The sequence below is a fragment of the Podarcis liolepis genome (genome assembly GCF_965112155.1).
Source record: "Podarcis liolepis genome assembly, chromosome: 5".
NCBI lineage: Eukaryota > Metazoa > Chordata > Lepidosauria > Squamata > Lacertidae > Podarcis > Podarcis liolepis.
Window position 1 is genome coordinate 8,329,992 of NC_139556.1, and position 21,834 is coordinate 8,351,825.

Consider the following 21,834-nt stretch of genomic DNA (forward strand, 5'->3'; position numbering starts at 1 on the left):
AAAGGGACCCCTGACCATTAGGTCCAGTCATGGCCAACTCTGGGGTTGCGGTGCTCATCTCGCTTTATTGGCCGAGGGAGCCAGCATACAGCTTCCGGGTCATGTGGCCAGCATGACTAAGCCGCTTCTGGCGAACCAGAGCAGCACACGGAAACGCCATTTACCTTCCCGCAGGAGCGGTACTTATTTATCTACTTGCACTTTGACGTGCTTTCGAACTGCTAGGTTGGCATGAGCAGGGACTGAGCAACGGGAGCTCACTCTGTCGCGGGGATTCGAACCGCCGACCTTCTGATCAGCAAGTCCTAGGCTCTGTGGTTTAACCGCGCCACCCGCATATTGAGGATGCAATGGAGGCAGCAAAGTATGCCTTCTTTACTGTCTCCACTGCCACTAGTGAAGCCCTCAGGAGTGTTCAATTGCTGGAGGTTTCTCCACTTGGGTTTGAGCTGTCTCCCAGCTTGTTTCCTTGCCCTAAACTCTGGATTATACCAGGGAGCCAAGTGGGAGAAGGCACTCGGGCAATGGTGTCAACAGCCTGAGCCATTCTGATGTTCCAGCAGTTGGCTGGGGCTTTGACAGGAGCATCAGTCATATCAGCCGGGAAATCCCCCAGTGCTGTCTGGAAACCCATTGGAATTTCCAATTATTATTATCATCCTAATAGCTCTCTTGCGTCTACAGATGGGAAACGGTGCTGAAAGCCTAAATCTCAGCTCATCTGTGAAGCTCCCTGGGCTGCCTTGGGCGAGTCACTGTCAGCCTACATCTCAAGGTTGATTATTTTCATCAGCTAAGCAGAGAAGATGGGCAGAAATATTGAGGAAGCCTCTCAGTCCGGGAAATGCTTAATACACTGTAATGCCTGAGTGGCAGGAGACTGGACCATGGCTGCAGAAGTTTGGGGGGACTAGACTCTTTGTAGGGCTACACCCCACTTTGCTCAACAGAGGAGCATCCGCTGATTAAGGGTTACACGGATGTAACCCTTAGGCAGAACACTGATGCCAGATCGATACTGCAGGGTGGGGTCTCCCTTTTAACATAACGATAGATCAATCAAATATAGAACGCTGCTGACTGGAGAGCAGGAAGTATTCAAAACATGGTCCCCACCAGGCTTCTCGTTCTCTCCCTGACCCAACTGCTCTTGGGCTTTAGTTTCATGTCCAAAATCTTCCTCTGCTTTCCAAAAATAAGCCACTGCCACCATGCTGAAGGGAGAAAAACAAGAAGGGTGGTATTTTTAGGGCCATTAATTCTGACCACGTGCCCAGGAGGTGAACGGATGGCTATTGCACAAAGGCTTCTCATCACTATGTCCTACGAAGCCAGCATTCACTTGACGTTCCCTGCTTTTGTTCTCCTGGGCTTTCTGGCTGAGATTCTCTTTTCCTACCCAGTTGTCGTCAGAACAAATGGCACCCTGTTGGACAGAGGATGGGAGTCTATCTTATCCAGGTCCCTTGCTGGAATGTCAGGGGAGAAATCTGAAGTCAACTGGGAGACTGACTATTTGCTAGGAATCAAGAGGCGGCGGAGGCTTTACTGCAACGTGGGCATTGGGTTTCATCTCCAGATATTTCCAGATGGACAGATAAGTGGTATTCATGCTGAAAACCAATACAGTGAGTTGCAAACTGCATCACAATGCAAAATGGTGGAATTGATATCACATTTTGACTTGATTTCTAACACCCTACCTAGAACCTGAAAGCTACTGCTGATTATTATTATTTTTATTAGTCTTAAGTACTTCTGTGGCCTTTTTAAATGTTTCAGGATCAATCAGCACCCAAAACTCCAGGCTGAAACACGTCCTGAATACTTGGACAAAATTAGATACCAACTTATTTTTAGTTGGTTTGACTTTACAGCCTTGAAAAAGCAAAGAGGTTGGGATCTTTTTTTCTCTCTCTCTTTTTTAAGATGCTCTTCCAGCTCCCCCATGCCCCCCTTTTTTGAAGGTAGATGGACTTGCAGCCTGTATGTATGGGATGTTTGGGAAAAAGTTGGGAATACTGAGAAATCTTAAAAGATGGCTTTCACGGCAATAATATAGGTTGTTAATTTTAATCCAGGAAATTAAAAGACTGCTTTGAAAAATGATGCCAGCAATTGGTTGCGAAGTATAGAAAATGACTTCATCATTCATTTTGTGATCTACATTGTGGAGATCACTGTAAATGGGTTGGAATTCGAAGAGCTGAGTGGGAATTATATTTATGGTTTGTTTTAAATGCATTGCTGCAAGTTCTGAGCTTGCCAAAAATGCAGAGAAGGCGGGGCTTGCTGGCTCTGAACCAGCAATTACATTATGACAGCATCACCACAGATAAAAGAGAGGGATATTTGTTCATTAAAGCACCTATTATCACGACAAGAAATCACTACTTAAGCCTTCCATTTCGTTCCTCCTGCTGGATAGAGTATGTATATGTTCTGGAACAATATGTCCTGTATCAGATGTGCTACTAGATTGAGAACAATCATTTCCTGCTTTCTTTTAACAAATTAAGAATGCAAAAAAATAATCTTTTATCTCAGAATGGATCTGACTGCAGAAGAATGAAATCTGCCACTCAAACACCTTGAGCCGTATTTACTGTCTGGACAGATGGCTTGGGAGGGGGAATGGAAGGAAAACCAGCGTGCTGGTGTCTGAATCCCTGTGCGTACTTGTGTACTAGAGATAAGATGCACACACATGGAGCGCTTTTACATCTAGAGACCTGGAAGAAGCGGAAGAAACCTAAAGAACGTGTACATTTATGTACATGCTGCCATTTTTTAAAATGTTGCTCAAAAGGCAATACACAAATGAGGAAACAGTGTCTAGTTATGGACAGAAAATAGTCTGTGAACAAGCAATACAGGATAGCTACCTATCACACACCAACTGGGCTGGGGTTTTTTTGGGGGGGAAGGGGTTACACTGCTGCCCAGCTTCAGTTATGTTAAAATATTGAATTACTCCATTGATTTCTATGGGCAACTCTCACTTCCATCCCTGGGAACATTTAAGAAGAAGAAGAATTGGATTTGATATCCCGCCTTTCACTCCCCTTCAGGAGTCTCAAAGCGGCTCACATTCTCCTTTCCCTTCCTCCCCCACAACAAACACTCTGTGAGGTGAGTGGGGCTGAGAGACTTCAAAGAAGTGTGACTGGCCCAAGGTCACCCAGCAGCTGCATGTGGAGGAGCGGAGACGCGAACCCGGTTCCCCAGATTACGAGACTACCGCTCTTAACCACTACACCACACTGTTTCTCAGTAAGAACCAGGAAATTTCCTAGCCAGAGAGTGAGATTGTGCGCTCTCTCGCTCTCTCTTTCTGGCTCTCTTTTTCTCCTTCCCAGCCATTCCGTTCCATTCCCTCTCTTCCCAAATTTTCAGCCTCCTCTCCCAATAATAGAATCGTAGAAAGGGACCCCAAGGGTCATCTAGCCCAACCCCTGAAATGCAGGAATAGGAGGCGGTTAGCATTCTGTTAGCACTATTCAGTCTTCAATGTGTTGTTTTGGGGTCTCTTCTAAGTGGAATTGCCCTCTGGTGTGCGGCACACTCTCGTATAGACGCACAGAAAAGAACTAGAATTAAAATAGGATGGTGATTTAGTGCACAGTCCAGCCACACTTAAACATGTGTGTGTTCCTTTGATTAAGAATTAAGCTTTTAAGCCTCCCCCTTGAAATCAATGAGAAATGAAGGTGCTTAACTGTCGGGTTCTAAATTCACAGTGCAATCCTATATATGTCTACTCAGAACGAAGCTCCATTCCTTTCAGTAGGACTTGCTTTCTCAGGTAAGTGAGCAGAGGATTGCAGACACAAATGATTTAATTCCTTGTCTAACTGATTATTCACTTATAAAAGGCAGATCGACTAAAATGCATTTATTTGTGGACCAGCCTATTTGTGATTTTTTAAAATTTGGTTTTAGTTTCTTAAGATCAGTTAGCTGAAAAATCTGTTGCACAAAAGTTACTGTTTTCTATTAAATTTTGTATAACTTTTTAAAATAGGGGTTTCTATATTTAATAATGCTCCTTCAGCAGCTATAAAAAAAGCGGCTTTCAATCTCCATTGCATCTGTCTGCTTCTCTAGGTCTCTTGGAAATATCAACAGTAGAGAGAGGTGTGGTTAGTCTGTTTGGTGTCAAAAGTGCACTCTTTATTGCAATGAACAGCAACGGGAAATTATACGGCACGGTGAGTAGTCTTACAGTCTGGTTTTCAGTCAAGGAAATGCTAATACGTTGCTATGCGTTTTGCTGAGAAATCTTGAATATTTTCACCTTTGAAAAAGTATCAGTTCCTGTCAACATCTGGCATTCCAAAATGTATGAGATTAGTTGGTCCAAATTAACTGTATTTATTGTGCAAGATATAGTGTTTGTAACTTTAGGACTGATTCTCGTGTTGCCTTGTCGGCAGTTTTCCCATCTTTGTATGTTGATGGCTTTTACTGTACAACTGATGAATCAGAGCTGCATGTGCGAACTGTTTGCGCATCAAGGTCCCCAAGACACCCCAAATAAGAACACAATGACACTTGATTCTGTTTAAGGTTTTGGGCATAATTTTGGCCACAACTTTATTAAAAATACAGCAATGTGAGCCAGTGGCGTAGCGTGGGTTGTCAGCACCCAGGGCAAGGCAAGTAATTTGCGCCCCCTAACCCCTAACCTGCCGCCGCTGCCAGCTTCTTCTTGCTGCTGCCTGGTCTGGTCTGGTGTGGTTCTCTCCCGCGCTCAGCGCTGCGCTGGGCGGCCGCTGCACTGTCCCTCCCCCAGATAGTCCCTCGCTCTCTCTCCGCACCGCACGCCTGGCACCCCCCCCCCTCCACAGTGGGCGGCGACCCAGCGGCTCGGATTGGATTCGCACAGCCAGCACTGCAGTGAGAGAGAGAGAGTGAGTGAGCCAGGTAGGGGCAGAGAGCTGCGAGTGCAAGCGCGCCCCCCCCCCAGATATTGCGCCCGGTGCGGCCGGCTCCCCCTGCACCCCCCACACTACGCCACTGATGTGAGTGGTTGCTTAGGCATTGGTAGTGACTAACTGACCCGGCACGGGGACAGCTCTGACATTTGCACCCCCCCCCCCGAAGTCAATAAGGGTAAGTCACCCGGGGAGAGAGATGGGACTGGGAACCATGCCTCACCTCTCCCCAGAATGCTCCCAGGGGCTTGCGTGGCCCTAGCCCCTTGCCACGGGGTTCAGACAAAAGCATGGCAAGCCCCTGGGTTCCTTTAACAGAAAACCCTTGCAGCAGCAGCAGCATCTTGGAGGGGCAGGCACAGCCAAATCCATGCCCCTCCACCAACCAATTCCCAAACCAATGCCTAACCACAACCTTACAAGTTGTGGCGATTTGCTACGCAGTAGGCAAAAACCAAATGGCACCAGCCAATCAGCCAAATGGACAAAATTCCTACCGGGCCCCTGCCCCAAAAGCAGGCAACCCCATGACAGGCATAGCAAGGTCAAGCAAACAGCCTAAAATTAGGGAAGGGAGGGCGGGTGATCCGAAGCATGCAGCGAAAAGAGGAAGTTCGTCGCTGTGTGCAGTGTATTTAACAAATAGGGCTGTCAATCAACAAATGGCAACCTATAAATCTCCCCAGTAACAGCCCGCCCCTGCTTAAAGATGGCCAAACTCTTTTGCCCAGCAACAGTGAGGTGTCTTGTCAGCCCCGACCACAACACGTGCGCTCCACGAGGGAGAACACGCTTTCTCAAACAGCGGCCACCAATGCCGCTTTCAAAACTATGGGGAGTTTCAAAACATATTTGTGATGCATAGTGGGAACTTGCTGCTCAAAGGAAACTGGTGCTGGTGTGTTTTTAATCTATGGTGCTCACCCAGCCATCAGGAGATACCGAATTTTATCTGTGACGGTACAGCTATGATCACTGATTCACACATGCAAGTTACCTTGATAGCTGTATTAGCAAACAGGAGTTGGCAAGGTTTACATCGCCTGGGCTGGTTCACCCCAGTGGGGATCCCTCCATGGGCCGGATCGTGCGCCGGAGGTCTCAGCGCGGTTCACATTAAAAATCACTTACATAAAATCAAAACAAAAACCAGATCTCCCCCCCCCCCTGAAATGAGCCAGCATTCAAAAAAGGGTATAGGATGTCAGGTCAGGCAAAGGCCTGCTTGAAGAGGAATGTTTTTGCCTGGCACCTAAAGATGTATAGTGAAGGCGCCAGGTGAACTTTCCTGGGGAGAGCATTCCGCAGACAGGGAGCCACTGCAGAGAATTTTTTTATTGGTTTTCACAACATTATAAACAAACAAACACATAAGACAAACAAACATAAATCATAGCCTTATTGAAAATTGCACTTGTTAACATTGTTAAGTGACTTCCTTGCTTCCTCTTGGTTGAATTTCATTGCATATCCTTTTAACGGTTTTCCAAATCACAGTTCTTATAAAATTTAACTTAAACATTAACATCCTTAGATCTTCACATTATGAAATTAAACCTATTAATTCGATATTCAACATAAATAAAATCCTAAGCCAATTAAGTATCTGCAAGTTGTTTTCAGTTAAGTTAACATATTTAACTAAGTAATCATTAAATTTAATCCACTCTTCCTGATACTCCTCCTCCTTCTGGTCGCGGACTCTTCCGGTTAGGTTGGCTAGCTCCGAAAAATCCATCATCTTCACCTGCCATTCTTCTATCGTTGGGTTTTCCACTTTTTAAGGTCCTTAAGGTATTGCGGTCCTGAGCCATTTAAGGCTTTATAGGTCAAAACCAGCACCTTGAATTGAGCCCAGAAACTAATCGGTAGCCAGTGCGGTTGGACCAGGATTGGTGTGTTATGCTCAGACCGTCTTGCTCCTTGTTGATACTTCTGCATCAACAGAAGTATAGCATTCAAATCAAGGGAAGTAATTGTACCATTCTATTCTGCCTTGGAAAGAACACACCTGCACTCCTGTGTCCAGTTCTGGGCGCCAGAATATCATTTTTGCCATTTCTACCTTCTCTGTTTGGAAGGAGTATTTTCAGGAGAGTAGCAATAAAGGTATGGACCACAGGAACTGGCCGTTTACCTTTCTCTCTCACCCACCCACCCATTTATTTAATTGATGTATACATTCCCATCGATTCATCTATCTACCTACCTGTATTTAATGTATACACCTTGAAACAATATGAAGCAATACAGATTAAAGGTGCTATTCCAGAAATGAAGGGAACTGTACAGGCAACACGTGATGACGAATGTGAGCAGATGTTGCAATCACACTGTGTTTCTTTCTTCTCTCTATCCAGGCAACTTTTCAAGACGAATGTAAATTCAAAGAAACTCTTCTTCCCAACAACTACAATGCCTACGAATCAGCCATGTACAAAAGCTTTTACATAGCCCTCAGCAAACACGGGAGAGCCAAAAGAGGAAGCAAAGTCTCGCTTGTTCAGACTGTCACACACTTTTTACCCAGATTATGAAGACCAGCGTAAAATGCATTTAAACTGCCCTATTTCAATTTGCACATGAGAATCATCTCCCAGGTAAAGAATATATATTCACTCATTTGTTACTATATATATATATATATATGGATATATAGGTGAAATCATTTGTACAGGATCCATTACACTAATTTTTCTACACCGATTTCAAAACAACTCCTTTCGAGATAGGAATTATTCATCCAAAAGTTACTACTTTGTCTAACTTTGTCAATGGTGAAATTTTTGCATTTACAAAAAGCAAAAAAAAACAAATCAGTGGTGTAGCTGCAGAACTGGGATCTAGCTGAGTCTGGATACTTGCCACAACTACTGTTCTTTCAGTGTAACTTCAACAGAAAACAAACATATATCTGAGATTTTTAGTAGTGTGATGAATCGTTTATCAGTTACTTCCCACTTCAATCATTCACATACAATCTTCTCATAGATCAAGCTCATTATATTAGGTTTCCAAATTGTGTTATCAGGAGCCCTGGAGTTTATTGGACCTTTATGAGGGATTTCGTGAAGGGAAGACTTGCTATGTTTGCAACCCTAGAGGTTTGCTGGGTGTAGAGCACAAGCAGTTCACACAAGGCAGTGGTGAGGATCAGTGTGGTGCTCAGAGACCCGGGACTCTTAGAAATAAGAACTTGACTTAGGCTGAACTTTGCAGAAGAACTGGTTTATCGTTAGGGTTGCCATATTTCAAAAAGTAAAAAACAAGGACACCTCGAAAGTTGTTGAGCTTATTTTAGGAAAACCCAAATGCTGTCGAGCTTTTTTCAGACAAGATCTTGACTTGCCTAAGATCCAGGGCAAAGCACCGCCTTTCAGAAATCCACCCCCACCCCACCCCCCTGGACGTCAATTCCACCTTTGATATCCCGGACGTATGGCAGCCCTGTTTATTATAGAGTTCAGCTGCATGCAGGCTGGTGTCCTTCCTTGTAAAATTCCCCTTGCCGTGTCCATTTATTGTATATACATCAAGGCTGTGTTCGCACTCAGTTTTCTTTCACACAGTGTTTCCAGTGTCAAGTTTTTAATCTGTGCTTAGCGTAAGCATTCTGAAATCCTGGTGTGGGTCTACCATAATGGCCCTTCTGTGGTGCAGTGGGTGAGTGTGCCTGGCTGTTAACCAGAAGGTTGGTGGTTCGAGCCCCAGGGATAGCTGTAGGCAGGATTGCAGACTGGATGACGGTTGGACTCCCCTTGAACTCTACAGTTTTAGGATTCTATAAACATAACATTAAATAGCTTAGTTTTCTGCAGGGCTGCCAACTTGAATGAAATATTGTGGGGGCCCAGGTAAGCCCCACCCTGCACAATGGATCACATGACGCAATGCACACACACACCATTTGAATGGAAACGTCCATCAGCTTTGTGCTCAAATATTTTATTGTGGAGGCCGAAGCCCCCACAGCCCCTAGGAGTTGGCTCCTATGGCTCTCTGTAATAACTGAGTTGGACACACCCTGTTCTATGGCTTAATGGTGGATTTCAGGAATCGCTTGTAATGTGGATCCATTTGGATCTGTGCCTTGGATCTATGCTTTTGCACCGCAGCAGTACCCAAAAACACTGGACCTGTCCAGGGTTGTGTTTTTTTTTACAATCTGTCCAAAGACAGAGGAGAGATGCGATTTGATGGTGGGCGAACATGTGAAAATATTGAGCGGTATCAAGAGGGTTTATTCTACGAGATCGGATATGTGTGCATGAGTACACATGCAGTAATACATGCCCTTTTTCCTCCTGACTCTTCCCCCTGCCCCAGTCTCCCAGATCCCTCCTGGTCCTCCCTTCCCTCTTGGTCACTCCAGGTTAAATCCAGCTTCTGTGGTCCCAATCGGAGTCTTGAAAAGCACTCTGATGGGGTAGCCTTCAATCGTGCCATCAAACAAGCATTTCCACATGCTCGTCGGTAAAGTCTCCCCTCTCCTCCGTCCATCTGTTGTTCTGGGGGGAGTGTCTAGACCCCTAGAGCCAGCTTGGGGGTGCAAGGGAGGAAGAGGGCGATCCTGTTTGGACTTGTGGGGCACTGGCTCCCACCTGCTTAGTTGAATCCATCCTACGGAGCTGAAACACAAAGTTGGGAAGAACCCCCCAGATCTAGTCCTTGGTCCGGGGGACAATTTTGGGAGGCGGGCTGACATACTCTAGTTATGCATTCCCCAAAATATGGCCGCCATACATACTTACCAGTGAGTAAGTCCCACAGAAGCCACTGAAGCTTATTTCTAATTAGATATACATATGATTGCACTGCTAGAACATTGTTTGTGCTATGATACCGTGCTGTGACACATTATTGACAAAATTTGCCAACTTTTGGATATTTGTTGGAACACATACTGAGAGAAGCAGATAAATGATATATTGTGCCACTTGCACTGTTCATTCCTTTAAGCATCAGAATATTAGCCTGCGATATATAATTGATGACATGTATAAAATTAATATACACAGACAAGTGTTTTTCAGACTTCCTACTTAGCATACATTATTAGCCACTGCCTTTCCTGCTGTGGAATCAGTGCATGTTGCAGAAAAATTCTGGGGCATTTTCTAGCTTGTTAAAAATCCCAGAGGCAGTCATCTTATTTTAAGTCATTGAGTGAAATACGTTTTACTTTGAAGACATGGAGAGGCCACTCAACTTTACTCATCTGTTTATATAACCTTTCTCCAGAATGCCGGTCATGCCACATCCTTTAAAAAAGTATTTTAAGATACCCTAAGTCAATAGACACTATAAATATCTATGACCAGAAGCCTTGAGATACCTGAGTAGAGGGGGGCATTCCTAAATTTGAAACATCATTTACAGTCCACTCCTAACCGTGTCCACTCAGAAGTAAGTCCTACTGAATTCAAGGGGTCTTACTCACAGATATACAGAATGTGAAGCTATAATCTGTTATCAGAACATGAGGAACTGAATCATATGCCCAAGGGAGAGGTTTGTTCCGTCTCATCTGCAACCAAGAGCAAAAATAGACTTTTCTTTTTAAACTGTTTTTATTGTCATTTTTAAAAACCATAATGAAGAAGCGACAAGAAGAGAGTCACTCTATACAATTCAGAAAGAGAAACTGATAAAACACCAGAAGTTGCAGACTATCAAGAAATATCAAAATGAGAAGGAAGCTGAGGGTGGCCTCCTGTCAAAATCCCCCTTTATTAACAAAGCAGAGAAATGGGTGCCAGATCACCACTGAGTTGACAGAGCTGGTCCCCCACCACTAGTGGAAGTTTCCCTGCATTCTTGTGCCAATTTCTTGCCAAGGGCCAATTGCCATAGCCCATTATACCAGTGTTTCAGCGAAAGGTATCCAGTTATTCCCACATTTATGGCGTTGGCACAGTTTTGCCACCGGGGGGTTGGGATTCGCCAGCCCTGCTCAGAAAATGGAAAGGAGTGCTAATGTCAGTTCTGGGATAATCACTTGCTTAGCTACTTACCCAAATATCTAAAGCCAGAACACCTACTCTTTTTTGCAATCTCACCAGAGGTTTCACATCCAGCAAAGTGAGCAAGGTGAACGCTTAGCTCTATGAATCACGCGTACAAAAGAGGCGATCTGAGCTACATGGAAGCAGCTGAAGCATAGGATGGATTAGCGCTGTCTCACTTTAGTAGTAGCTTATATGTGTAGCCTTCTATCAGTCTTCAAGGTGTCCATGCAGAAGCTGCAAGCTTGCCAAGTATACATGGATTTTCTTGTTGTTGTTTTTTTTAAAAAAACCCTTTGTTGCATTTCTATATCCTGAAAGGAATTCAGACATTTACAGTCACGTCTTGGTTTTTGAACAGCTTAGTTCTTGAACGTTTTGGCTCCTGACCGTCGCAAACCCAGAAATGACTGTTCCGGTTTGCGAACTATTTTTGAAGCCGAACGTCCGACGGGGCTTCCATGGCTTCCGATTGGCTGCAGGAGCTTCAGGAGCCGCGCTTTGGTTTTCGAACGTTTTGGAAGTTGAACTTCCAGAATGGATTCTGTTTGACTTCCAAGGTCTGACTGTATTTATTTTAACCCAGGCATGTCCAAAGTCCGGCCCAGGGGCCTAATCCGGCCTGCAGGTTGGGTTAATCTAGGGTTACCTTACGTACCCTGTTCCCTGGGACAGTCCCTGGATTTGCAAATCTGTCCCCGGACAAATTCTGTCCCCGGAATGTCCCCAGATTTGCAAATCTGTCCTGGGAAACGTGGCAGCGGCAGCCTCAGCAGCCTGTTAGTGCAGTTGGTTCTGGCTGCTTTCAGGAACTGCTCGCTGCCGTAGCGTCTGCCATTTTTCCTGTGCCACGGCAGCGAGCATCTTCTGAAGCCAGCCAGAGCCAACTGCGCTACCAGACTGGCCCCTGGGCAACGGCCGCCCGCCTGTGACTCCCGAGCCTCCCCTGCTCTGTCAAAACAAAGGGAGAAGGGGCAAGGAGATCAGGGAAGGCTTGGGAGTCTTCACAGGGTACGAAATAAGGGCTTTGCATCTTTATACAATGTCCATGTGTGCTTGGGCACAGGGTCTTTTGCCTCACCATCCCCACTACTGACTCCCTGTTGCTACTTGGCTTCAAAAGAACAAAAAAGTGTCCCTGGTTTCATTGAAAATAATCTGGTAACCTTAGTTAATCTGGCCCCTGTGACAATTTATTTCAATCCTTAGCGCAACAACTTTGGGAGGAAATCCAAAAAGAAGCTCAACAACCTCAATCCCCCCCAAAAGCTCAAGAAATTCAACCCTAAAAAAAGGTCAACACGCATGTTCACTTCATCAAATCTGACCCTCTTTGAAAAAAAATTGGACACCCCTGTTTTAACCTCGTATCCCTGTAAAGCTGTCAACACTGGGATAAAGTGACTTGAATTATCAAGTTGTGGCCAGGAAAATACTTTCTGAGACTTCAAGGTGATATGGTGGAAGAATTGTTGCAAGGAACACACATACTATTTTAATTAATGTGAGTCCTGCAGGGAACAGCAGCTCTTACTGCTTTTGAGTCTCTGAATACTGATCATGTAGCTTGGAAAGGAAGCTGATGACAAAATTGTAAATACATCCAGTTTTTATCATTAACACGATCTGAAAATTTGTCCCCTAGATCTGCTTAGATGTGTACGTCAACCCACATTACCATTATACGAACAATCTATTTACAAAGGGTGCTCTGTAGGTAGTTGTTTCTGTGTCAGATATTTAACTAGGATTTCTGAATTGTTCTATGCTCATCTCAAATGTCTCTGAGCATGGAGCTTTTTGGCCTCTTAAACACTGAAAGATCCTGTATCTCTCACCAACTATGTACTTCTCAGTGAGGTAGACTTGAAAGGCTCGGATGTATCTTGCATTTATTGCAACTTATTGCTTCTGGTGAATGTAGAAGAAATTTAGACATTTTTGAGAAGGCAAAGGGTGGGAAATAAAATGGCATCTCGCACTTCTCTTGTTTGAAATGTGAAAACCAGCATATTATGCATCACACAAGGGCCAAATGGGATAATATCCTTCAGTGTGAAACACAAAATAATAAATCTAGGATTTAAATACAGTGGTACCTCAGGTTAAATACGCTTCAGGTTACAGACTCAGCTAACCCAGAAATACAGTGGTGCCTCGCAAGACGAAATTAATCCGTTCCGCGAGTCTCTTTGTCTAGCGGTTTTTTCGTCTTGCGAAGCAACCCTATTAGCGGCTTAGCGGATTAGCGGTTTAGCGGCTATTAAAGGCTTAGTGGCTATTAAAAGATTAGTGGATTAGCGGCTAAAAGGCTATTAGCGGCTTAGAAAAAGGGGGGGGGCAAAAAAAAAATCGGAACACTTGCAAGACATTTTCGTCTTGCAAAGCAAGCCCATAGGGAAAATCGTCTTGCGAAGCAGCTCAAAAACGGAAAACCCTTTCGTCTAGCGGGTTTTCCGTCTTGCGAGGCATTCGTCTTGCGGGGCACCACTGTAGTGCTTCAGGTTAAGAACTTTGCTTCAGGATGAGAACAGAAATTGTGCGGCAGCAGCAGGAGGCCCCATTAGCTAAAGTGGTGCTTCAGGTTAAGAACAGTTTCAGGTTAAGAACGGACCTCCGGAACGAATTAAGTATTTAACCCGAGGTACCACTGTACACAAATGAGGAAACAGTGTCTAGTTATAGACAGAAAATAGTCTGTGAACAAGCAAAACAGGATAGCTACTATCACACACCAACTGGGCTGGGTACAGTGGTACCTCGGGTTAAGTACTTCATTCGTTCCGGAGGTCCGTACTTAACCTGAAACTGTTCTTAACCTGAAGCACCACATTAGCTAATGGGGCCTCCCGCTGCTGCCGCGCTGCCGGAGCCCGATTTCTGTTCTTATCCTGAAGCAAAGTTCTTAACCTGAAGCACTATTTCTGGGCTAGCGGAGTCTGTAACCTGAAGCATATTTAACCTGAAGCGTATGTAACCTGAGGTACCACTGTATACTCTTCATAAAATCATTGAGGGGGTGGTGTAGGTCAACTTCCTGCTGAGTGCAGGAAATCCAGAGCTGGAATATCTCCAACAGGTGGCTGTCTTGAAGACTTCTAGGGAGCGAAAAATCCTTCTTTTTTTGGATGGCTCTTACTGTTAAGAAGTTTCCTCTAAGGCTCAATCAAAACTATCCTCTAACTTAAGCCAGCTCAGCACAGTCATGCCTTTGCCCTCTGCAAGAGTCCTCCTCAGCCTTCTCTTCTCCGGACATCCCAAGCTCCTTCCATCTTTCTTCACAGGACTTGTTTTCCACACCACTGACCATCTTTGTTTGCCTTCTCCGATCCCATTCCAATCTCACCTTCTTAAAACGTGGTGCTCAGAACTGGATACAGTGCCCCAGATGAGTTTTTACTGCTACAGAATAAAGCGGAACTGCCAAATATACCTCATATGCTGACTCAACATGAACTTAACAATGGAAACTGTACATTTGTCGGAAACAAACATTTGTGTTCAACCACACGTCTGTCAAGTATATGCTTTTATTTCTCATATGTATGTGCTGTGCACAAGTGCCATTTTAATGTGTTGTTAAATAAATTACATTTTATGTTCCTCGTAGCATTCAGAGTCCAGCTTCCTATAAAGTTTGTTTCTTCCTTACTCCAGAGGTGCTGTATTGAGTAAGACAAATGTCTGTGTTGACTTTATTTTTTTGGTTTGGGAAAACTGCATTGCCAGTAGGTCAAAGCAACAGTCCCATCTTGCTAAGCACATGCAAGTGTCTTGTCTGGTCAATACATGCATCCATATCTTCACACATTCAAGCACAAACAGGCATCTCCATTACTCAATCTGCTATCCTTGAACAATGGTTTAACAGGCATGGCTGTCTACATTTGAAGATCATTAAGGGAAAGTTTTGTTCAAATAGATACATAGAAAAGAGTTAAATTGGCTTTTGGGGGGGGCGGATAACCTACTTCTAGGGCTGCTGGAGATCATGGTGGCATGATGTTAGCAAGCCTTCTTTGTAAATACTCCTGTGTTTCCCATACATAGGTGCTCAGAATCTTGTGAAACTGGATTTTTAAGCAGTGGCGGTAGTGCATATTGGTAGATTTATGCAGTACAGTGGTGCCTCGCAAGACGAAATTAATCCGTTCCGCGAGCCTCTTCGTCTAGCGGTTTTTTCGTCTTGTGAAGCAACCCTATTAGCGGCTTAGTGGATTAGCGCTATTAGCGGTTTAGCGGCTATTAAAGGCTTAGTGGCTATTAAAGGCTTAGCAGATTAGCGGCTAAAAGGCTATTAGCGGCTTAGCGGCTTAGAAAAAGGGGGGGGAGCGAAAAAAAATTGGAACACTTGCAAGACGTTTTCGTCTTGCAAAGCAAGTCCATAGGGAAAATCGTCTTGCGAAGCAGCTCAAAAACGGAAAACCCTTTCGTCTAGCAGGTTTTCCGTCTTGCGAGGCATTCGTCTTGCGGGGCACCACTGTAGTATATATTTGCACAAGGGACGTGGGTGGCGCTGTGGGTTAAACCACAGAGCCTAGAACTTGCCGATCAGAAGGTTGGTGGTTCGAATCCCCGCAACGGGGTGAGCTCCCGTTGCTCGGTCCCAGCTCCTGCCAACCTAGCAGTTCGAAAGCACGTCAAAGTGCAAGTAGATAAATAGGTACCGCTGCAGCGGGAAGGTAAACGACGTTTCCGTGCGCTGCTCTGGTTCGCCAGAAGTGGCTTAGTCATGCTGGCCACATGACCCGGAAGCTGTACGCCGGCTCCCTCGGCCAATAAAGCGAGATGAGCGTCGCAACCCCAGAATTGGCCACAACTGAACCTAATGGTCAGGGATCCCTTTACCTTTACCTATATATTTGCACATGTCTTAAATTGGGTTTTTGTTTATCGCAGAGAGAGAATAAAAATACACATTTTCAATGGGGAAGAGCTCAGCAACAATACATAGATATTTACTTATTTTCAAAGAGGGAATTTGATAATTAATTTTAACCATGAGTAAGCTAACACGCACACACAAAAGAAATGGATTGTTTTGTTTATCTGGAAAAGAAGCCCAAAGGAGAACCAGAAGACTTAGATGGGTGTGTGGAACCTGTAGGTGTGGAGGCAACAATTTGTAGGGAAAGCACCAGACAAGACAGAGAACAATGAGCAAGATTTTCAGCACTCTGGGCAATAAAAATGGAAAAAGGAGAGCTAGGACACATTGAAAGTCCCAAGTCAGGCAAGAAAACAGTCCGCAAGAGGGAGCCCTTAGAAGGACTTCTTGGCAGCTGCGGCCAGGATATCTGCTTCAGCAAGCAGGGATCCAGAGAAGCGGGGTTAGGGAGCAGAGCTCTGGAAGGGACCTTTGCAGCAGTTGCAGGAAGTGGGGTGGTCCAAAGGAACAGGAAGCCATGAAGTAAAAGCAGGTGAGGAGGACTGAGTCAGTCCACAGGTTCTACCTGGTGTAAGGGATGTGGGTGGCGCTTTGGTCTAAACCACTGAGCCTCTTGGGCTTGCTGATCAGAAGGTTGGTGGTTCGAATCCGCACAACAGGGTGAGTTCCCACTGTTCTGTCCCAGCTCCTGCCTACCTAGCAGTTTGAAAGCAAACCAGTGAAAGTAGATAAATAGGTACCGCTGTGGCGGGAAGGTAAACTGCGTTTCCGTGCACTGTTCTGGTTTTGGTGTTCCGTTGCACCAGAAGGGGCTTAGTCATGCTGGCCACATGACCCGGAAAGCTGTCTGTGGACAAATGCCGGCTCCCTCGGCCTGAAAGCAAGATGAGCACCGCAACCTCAGTCGCCTTTGACTGGACTTAACCATTCTGGGGTCCTTTACCTTTACCTTTTTACCTCTATCTGGTGTGATGGGATCCAGCAGGAGTGATTTCAGGCAGCAAGTGAAATGGTGCAATAAAACTATTCCATGCCCACCAACATTTTTCTGACGAAAATAGGGATGTCCTAAGGAAAAGTGAGGGATGCAGGTGGCGCTGTGGGTTAAACCACAGAGTCTAGGACTTGATCAGAAGGTTGGCAGTTTGAATCCCCGCGACGGGGTGAGCTCCCATTGCTCGGTCCCTGCTCCTGCCAACCTAGCAGTTCGAAAGCACGTCAAAGTGCAAGTAGATAAATAGGTACCGCTGCAGCGGGAAGGTAAATGGCGTTTCCGTGTGCTGCTCTGGTTCGCTAGAAGCGGCTCAGACCTGCTGGCCACATGACCCGGAAGCTGTACGCTGGCTCCCTCGGCCAATAAAGTGAGATGAGCGCCGCAACCCCAGAGTTGGCCACGACTGGACCTAACGGTCAGGGGTCCCTTTACCTTTACCTAAAGAAAAGTGAGACATATTGCAGGATCTAACCAGAAACCAGAACAGTTTCTGAAAATCTGGGACTGTCCTTGGAAAATAGGGACACTAGAAGGGTATGTGTATTTTTGCTGTGAAGCCTGGGGTTTATATAGCATCTAACAAATGCTTAAAAGCAAATTCCAAATATGATTGGACAAAAGAAGGCATCATTTCCAATGTCATGTATGGTTCTGTGGTTCATGGCAGGATGAAGCAGGTCTCCACCCTGAGAGTATTCCCTTTTGTTTCTTCCTTCCTTGGTTAGCACAACTGGATTTGGATTCAAACACTGGCTGCATCTCCTATTGTCATGGCAGCCAATTGGATGGCATCAAAAAGGTCAGGTCGTAGGCATATGACTTGCAACACCATCTCCGTCCGAGACCAGGGATGGTGGGAGGCTGCTGCCTGGAAGACACCCATGGAGTAGGGAGGAGGCTGAGGGAATATTCCCCAAGGGGCAATGGGCTGCCAGCTCTGCAGGAAGAGGTGACATAACTAGGCTCCTGAGCCCCACAGGGGACTTGCAGAAAGTATGTAGTAGGTCAAGGGAGCCGTGGACTCAACAAGGATGAAAACCTCTGCATTAAGTATTGGTAATGTAGATCACAAAATGCATTGTGTTGTCTTACACACACCCCGATTCAGCTAAGCAGTCTTCCCCAAGACTTTCTGTCTTACTAGAGTATCCCCTCTTCTTATTTTTCAAAGCCGTAAATAGCATTCCAGGAATTTTTCTAAGGTAACAGTTCCACAGATGGAGGAAAACATGCAAAAAGACCGCAGATGCATTTGGCATTGCATATATTGTGGATTGAAGCCTCAGTGGATTGTGTTGACTTGATTTGTTTCATGTAGTTAAGCTGAACCAGGATGTTTTCTGTGTGTGGGTTGCATGACAAAGACAGGCTGTCCCAAATACAGCCACTTCAGGATGTGCGATTTAACAACCTTTGGACTAAGATCTGCGGTGAGAAATGCACGCGTAATCCACAGTACATGTTGTTGACTTGGTCTGTAATTATTCCTGGAATATAACTGCTATAGAATAAACAGCCCACCTTCGTATTTCCACTCACACACTCATGTACTTCCTAGGTCCCATGATTATAAGGATGCTAAAAAGGAACAGCGGTGACTTTTGTTTTCTGTTAAAAATGCTCACCCTTCAAAATCTTTCAGAGAATCCAGAAACATTTATTCATCCTGGAAATTATATAAACCAATTTCTTAGCTTTGTTAATAATCCAGGATGTGTGCTTGCATGAAGTCCCTTTGCTCTCCCCTATATGAGCAGAGAAACAAACAAGGAAGCCCATTATCTCCAAACCAGAAAACTATTGTGAATGGCTTCCAAAGGACCGGAAATATGAAGGGATCATTTAAAGTTGGCTTTTGAATCCTGGCTTTGGAATGCTGTTAACTGGTTTGAAAGTAAGAGGAGGCTTCCTGGTTTTCCTTGAGGACGGATATGAGGCATGATGTGAGAGCCACAGGGCCTGTGGGTTGGTGCACAAACCTCATGCGTATCTTGGCTTTTTAAGCCAGGATTTGATCGTCCTAATGCAGACATCCCAAGTGTAAAACTGCCCTGCTTATCCTTAGAATACTTATGTAAATTTATGTTCAGTAACCTTAATTTTATTCTATGAAAATGTCCCTTTTTGACTGTTTCTTCATCGGTTCCTTCCCGTTTTAAAGAACAGTATTCCTGACTGATGAGAATCTGTTGTCCAATTAGTTGTTACTGCATCGGTGACTGAAGACAGTAGATACTAGCTTATGCATTAATAGGGAGAATAGAACTTCTTCTTCATCATCTTCTTTGGCAAACCCTCACCACGATCAACTCCTGCCCAGAAACCTATGTCCCCACTGTGGAAGGATGTCTGGATCCAGAATTGGCCTCCACAGTCACTTATGGACTCACTGTTAAGACCGTGTTCATGGAAGACAATCTTACTAGGTTACAAGTGATTGCCAAAGAAGACTAGGGTCAATAGCACAAACTCTCTATGTAGAAAGTTACAACATCAATCCCTCGTTTCTCCATTTAAAAAGTATGAAGGCGCAGAAGATGTCAAAGACCTCGGTCAGACATGCTGAAGAGCTGTTGCTGCTGCTTAAGCAGACAACACAACTGGGTGAGCAGTTTGACCTGCTGTAACCCTGCTGCTGCCGGGTTTCGGCAGGTGGTGTTTCCTTCGCAAGGAAGGACGCGGGTGGCGCTGCGGGTTAAACCACAGAACCTAGGACTTGCTGATCAGAAGGTCAGCGGTTCGAATCCCCGCGATGGGGTGAGCTCTCATTGTGCGGTCCCTGCTCCTGCCAACCTAGCAGTTCGAAAGCACGTCAAAGTGCAAGTAGATAAATAGGTACTGCTCCGGCAGGAAGGTAAACGGCGTTTCCGTGCGCTGCTCTGGTTCGCCAGAAGCGGCTTAGTCATGCTGGCCACATGACCCGGAAGCTGTACGCCAGCTCCCTCAGCCAATAAAGCGAGATGAGCGCCGCAACCCCAGAGTCGGCTACGACTGGACCTAATGGTCGGGGTCCCTTTACCTTTACCTTTAAGGCAGGTAAGGTTCCTACACTGCCTACAACAGGAGTTAGAAACCCTTTTAGGCTCTTTGAGAGAATGCCAAGGGCACGGCTGCCATGGGTCCCTTCTGCTGCTCCCCTAAGACCTGAGACATTAAGTGAATCTCTACACACTTCACTTTTCCAAGGGATCTGTGCAAATTCTAGAAGAATTGGATCTGTGCTTTGAAAAGCATATAGAGCTGCAAGGGAAAGTGGAAGACAGTATCATTCTTCCAATGTCTCCTTCAGCTCCATGTAAGACTTCCCATAGTCTTAGAAGCGCAAAGGCTACGTGGTTGTCAAGGAAAGACAGGGCAGCACTGATCCTCGCTAGCACATCAGATTCAGCTGAATTGTGTTGCTTTTCCTCTGTCTCACCCATGTATTTTACATCAAATGAATAACTTGTTTCCCCGCCTCTTCTTTTGACAAGAATTTAAATACTAATAAATATAATTTTATTCCCAACACGTAATTTAGGCTGTGATCCTGCCTCTTACGTGGTTTGTAAGCACCATTGGGATTCACTGTTGAGAAAACATGCATAGGATTATACTGTTAGTCACCTTATTCTTTTAGAGATTATATACGGAGGCAGGATTCTCCTGTGTGGATTGTGAAAAGATCAATTGCGAGAGGGCAATATATTCTGCTTCATCCTGGATTTTATTTATATATATATATATATATATATATATATATATATATATATATGCAATTTGTGCTTTTATGAGAGACCTCCGTTGAACCCAGCGAGTCCTCAGAAACAAATGCCTGAGAAGTAATGGACTTGAGTCAAGGGAGTTCTTGTGTTTTTATGCCAGTGTAAATAAATCCAAATTTGTATGGATGTTTTGCGTCGTACCAATTGTTTACATCCGCCCCACTGTGCCAGTTTACGCTCCCAGATAAGCACATACACCTGTGTACAAGTCTGTTGCGTTCCAACACCCATGGTTGAGTTCCAAAAGGACACCTGTGTAAATGACAGCACCTCTCTTTGCCCTCAAAGGTGAGAACATGGGGTACAAACCCAGACTGCAATCTTACGCAAGCCTACTGGGAAGGTTTTCCAACTTTTCCCCTTCAGGGAGCGGTTCTTCAACAGAGGCAGAAATTCCACAGGTCCAGCCTTCGCTATGGCATGGAGAAGCAATATAACAACTGAATTTCTGCCCAGCGCACAGCTTTTAAAAGCACTGAATTACAGCAAGAAAAAAAGGTAGCCAGAGGATACACAAAAAACAGAGAGATTGGTGGCTGAGTCTAACTTCTCCATGCTGTGAAGATCAAGCTTACAGACTTTAGATAAGATTAAGGAGATGGGACGCAGGTGGCACTGTGGGTTAAACCACAGAGCCTAGGACTTGCCAATCAGAAAGTCGGCGGTTCGAATCCCCGCGACGGTGTGAGCTCCCGTTGCTCGGTCCCTGCTCCTGCCAACCTAGCAGTTCGAAATCACGTCAGTGCAAGTAGATAAATAGGTACCGCTCTGGCGGGAAGGTAAACGGTGTTTCCGTAAGCTGCTCTGGTTCGCCAGAAGCGGCTTAGTCATGCTGGCCACATGACCCGGAAGCTGTACGCCGGCTCCCTCGGCCAATAAAGCGAGATGAGCACCGCAACCCCAGAGTCAGCCACGACTGGACCTAATGGTCAGGGGTCCCTTTACCTTTACCTTTAAGAAGATTTCAGGACAGTAAGAGAGGGTCACCCTCTGCTGTACGTTGTTACAACTAAACAACTGGCGAAATCTTAAATGTTTCTGTATATCAGTAAGAAGCAAAGTTCTAATTCATAAAGAACTGGAATTTGTCTGCAAGTACAACTCCTAACCAGTCCCCCAAGATTCCTCCTGGCACAGAAGCAAAGTATTTTCTCCCCCATCCAAACAGGGATCTTTCACGGCAGGGGTCAGCAAACTTTTTCAGCAGGAGGCCGGTCCACTGTCCCTCAGACCTTAGAATCATAGA

At 45.2% G+C, this 21,834-nt stretch overlaps 1 protein-coding gene across 1 annotated transcript; it reads left to right on the top strand.

Moving 5' to 3' along the window:
* The first annotated feature begins 806 nt into the window (after positions 1 to 806).
* Positions 807 to 15,056, top strand: FGF6 (fibroblast growth factor 6). Its single transcript, XM_083503583.1, has 4 exons — positions 807 to 1,628; positions 4,108 to 4,211; positions 7,298 to 7,537; positions 14,227 to 15,056. Exons 1-3 carry the CDS (start codon positions 1,106 to 1,108, stop codon positions 7,472 to 7,474), a joined length of 804 nt encoding a protein of 267 aa, XP_083359709.1. The 5' UTR covers positions 807 to 1,105; the 3' UTR covers positions 7,475 to 7,537; positions 14,227 to 15,056.
* Positions 15,057 to 21,834: the final 6,778 nt, after the last annotated feature.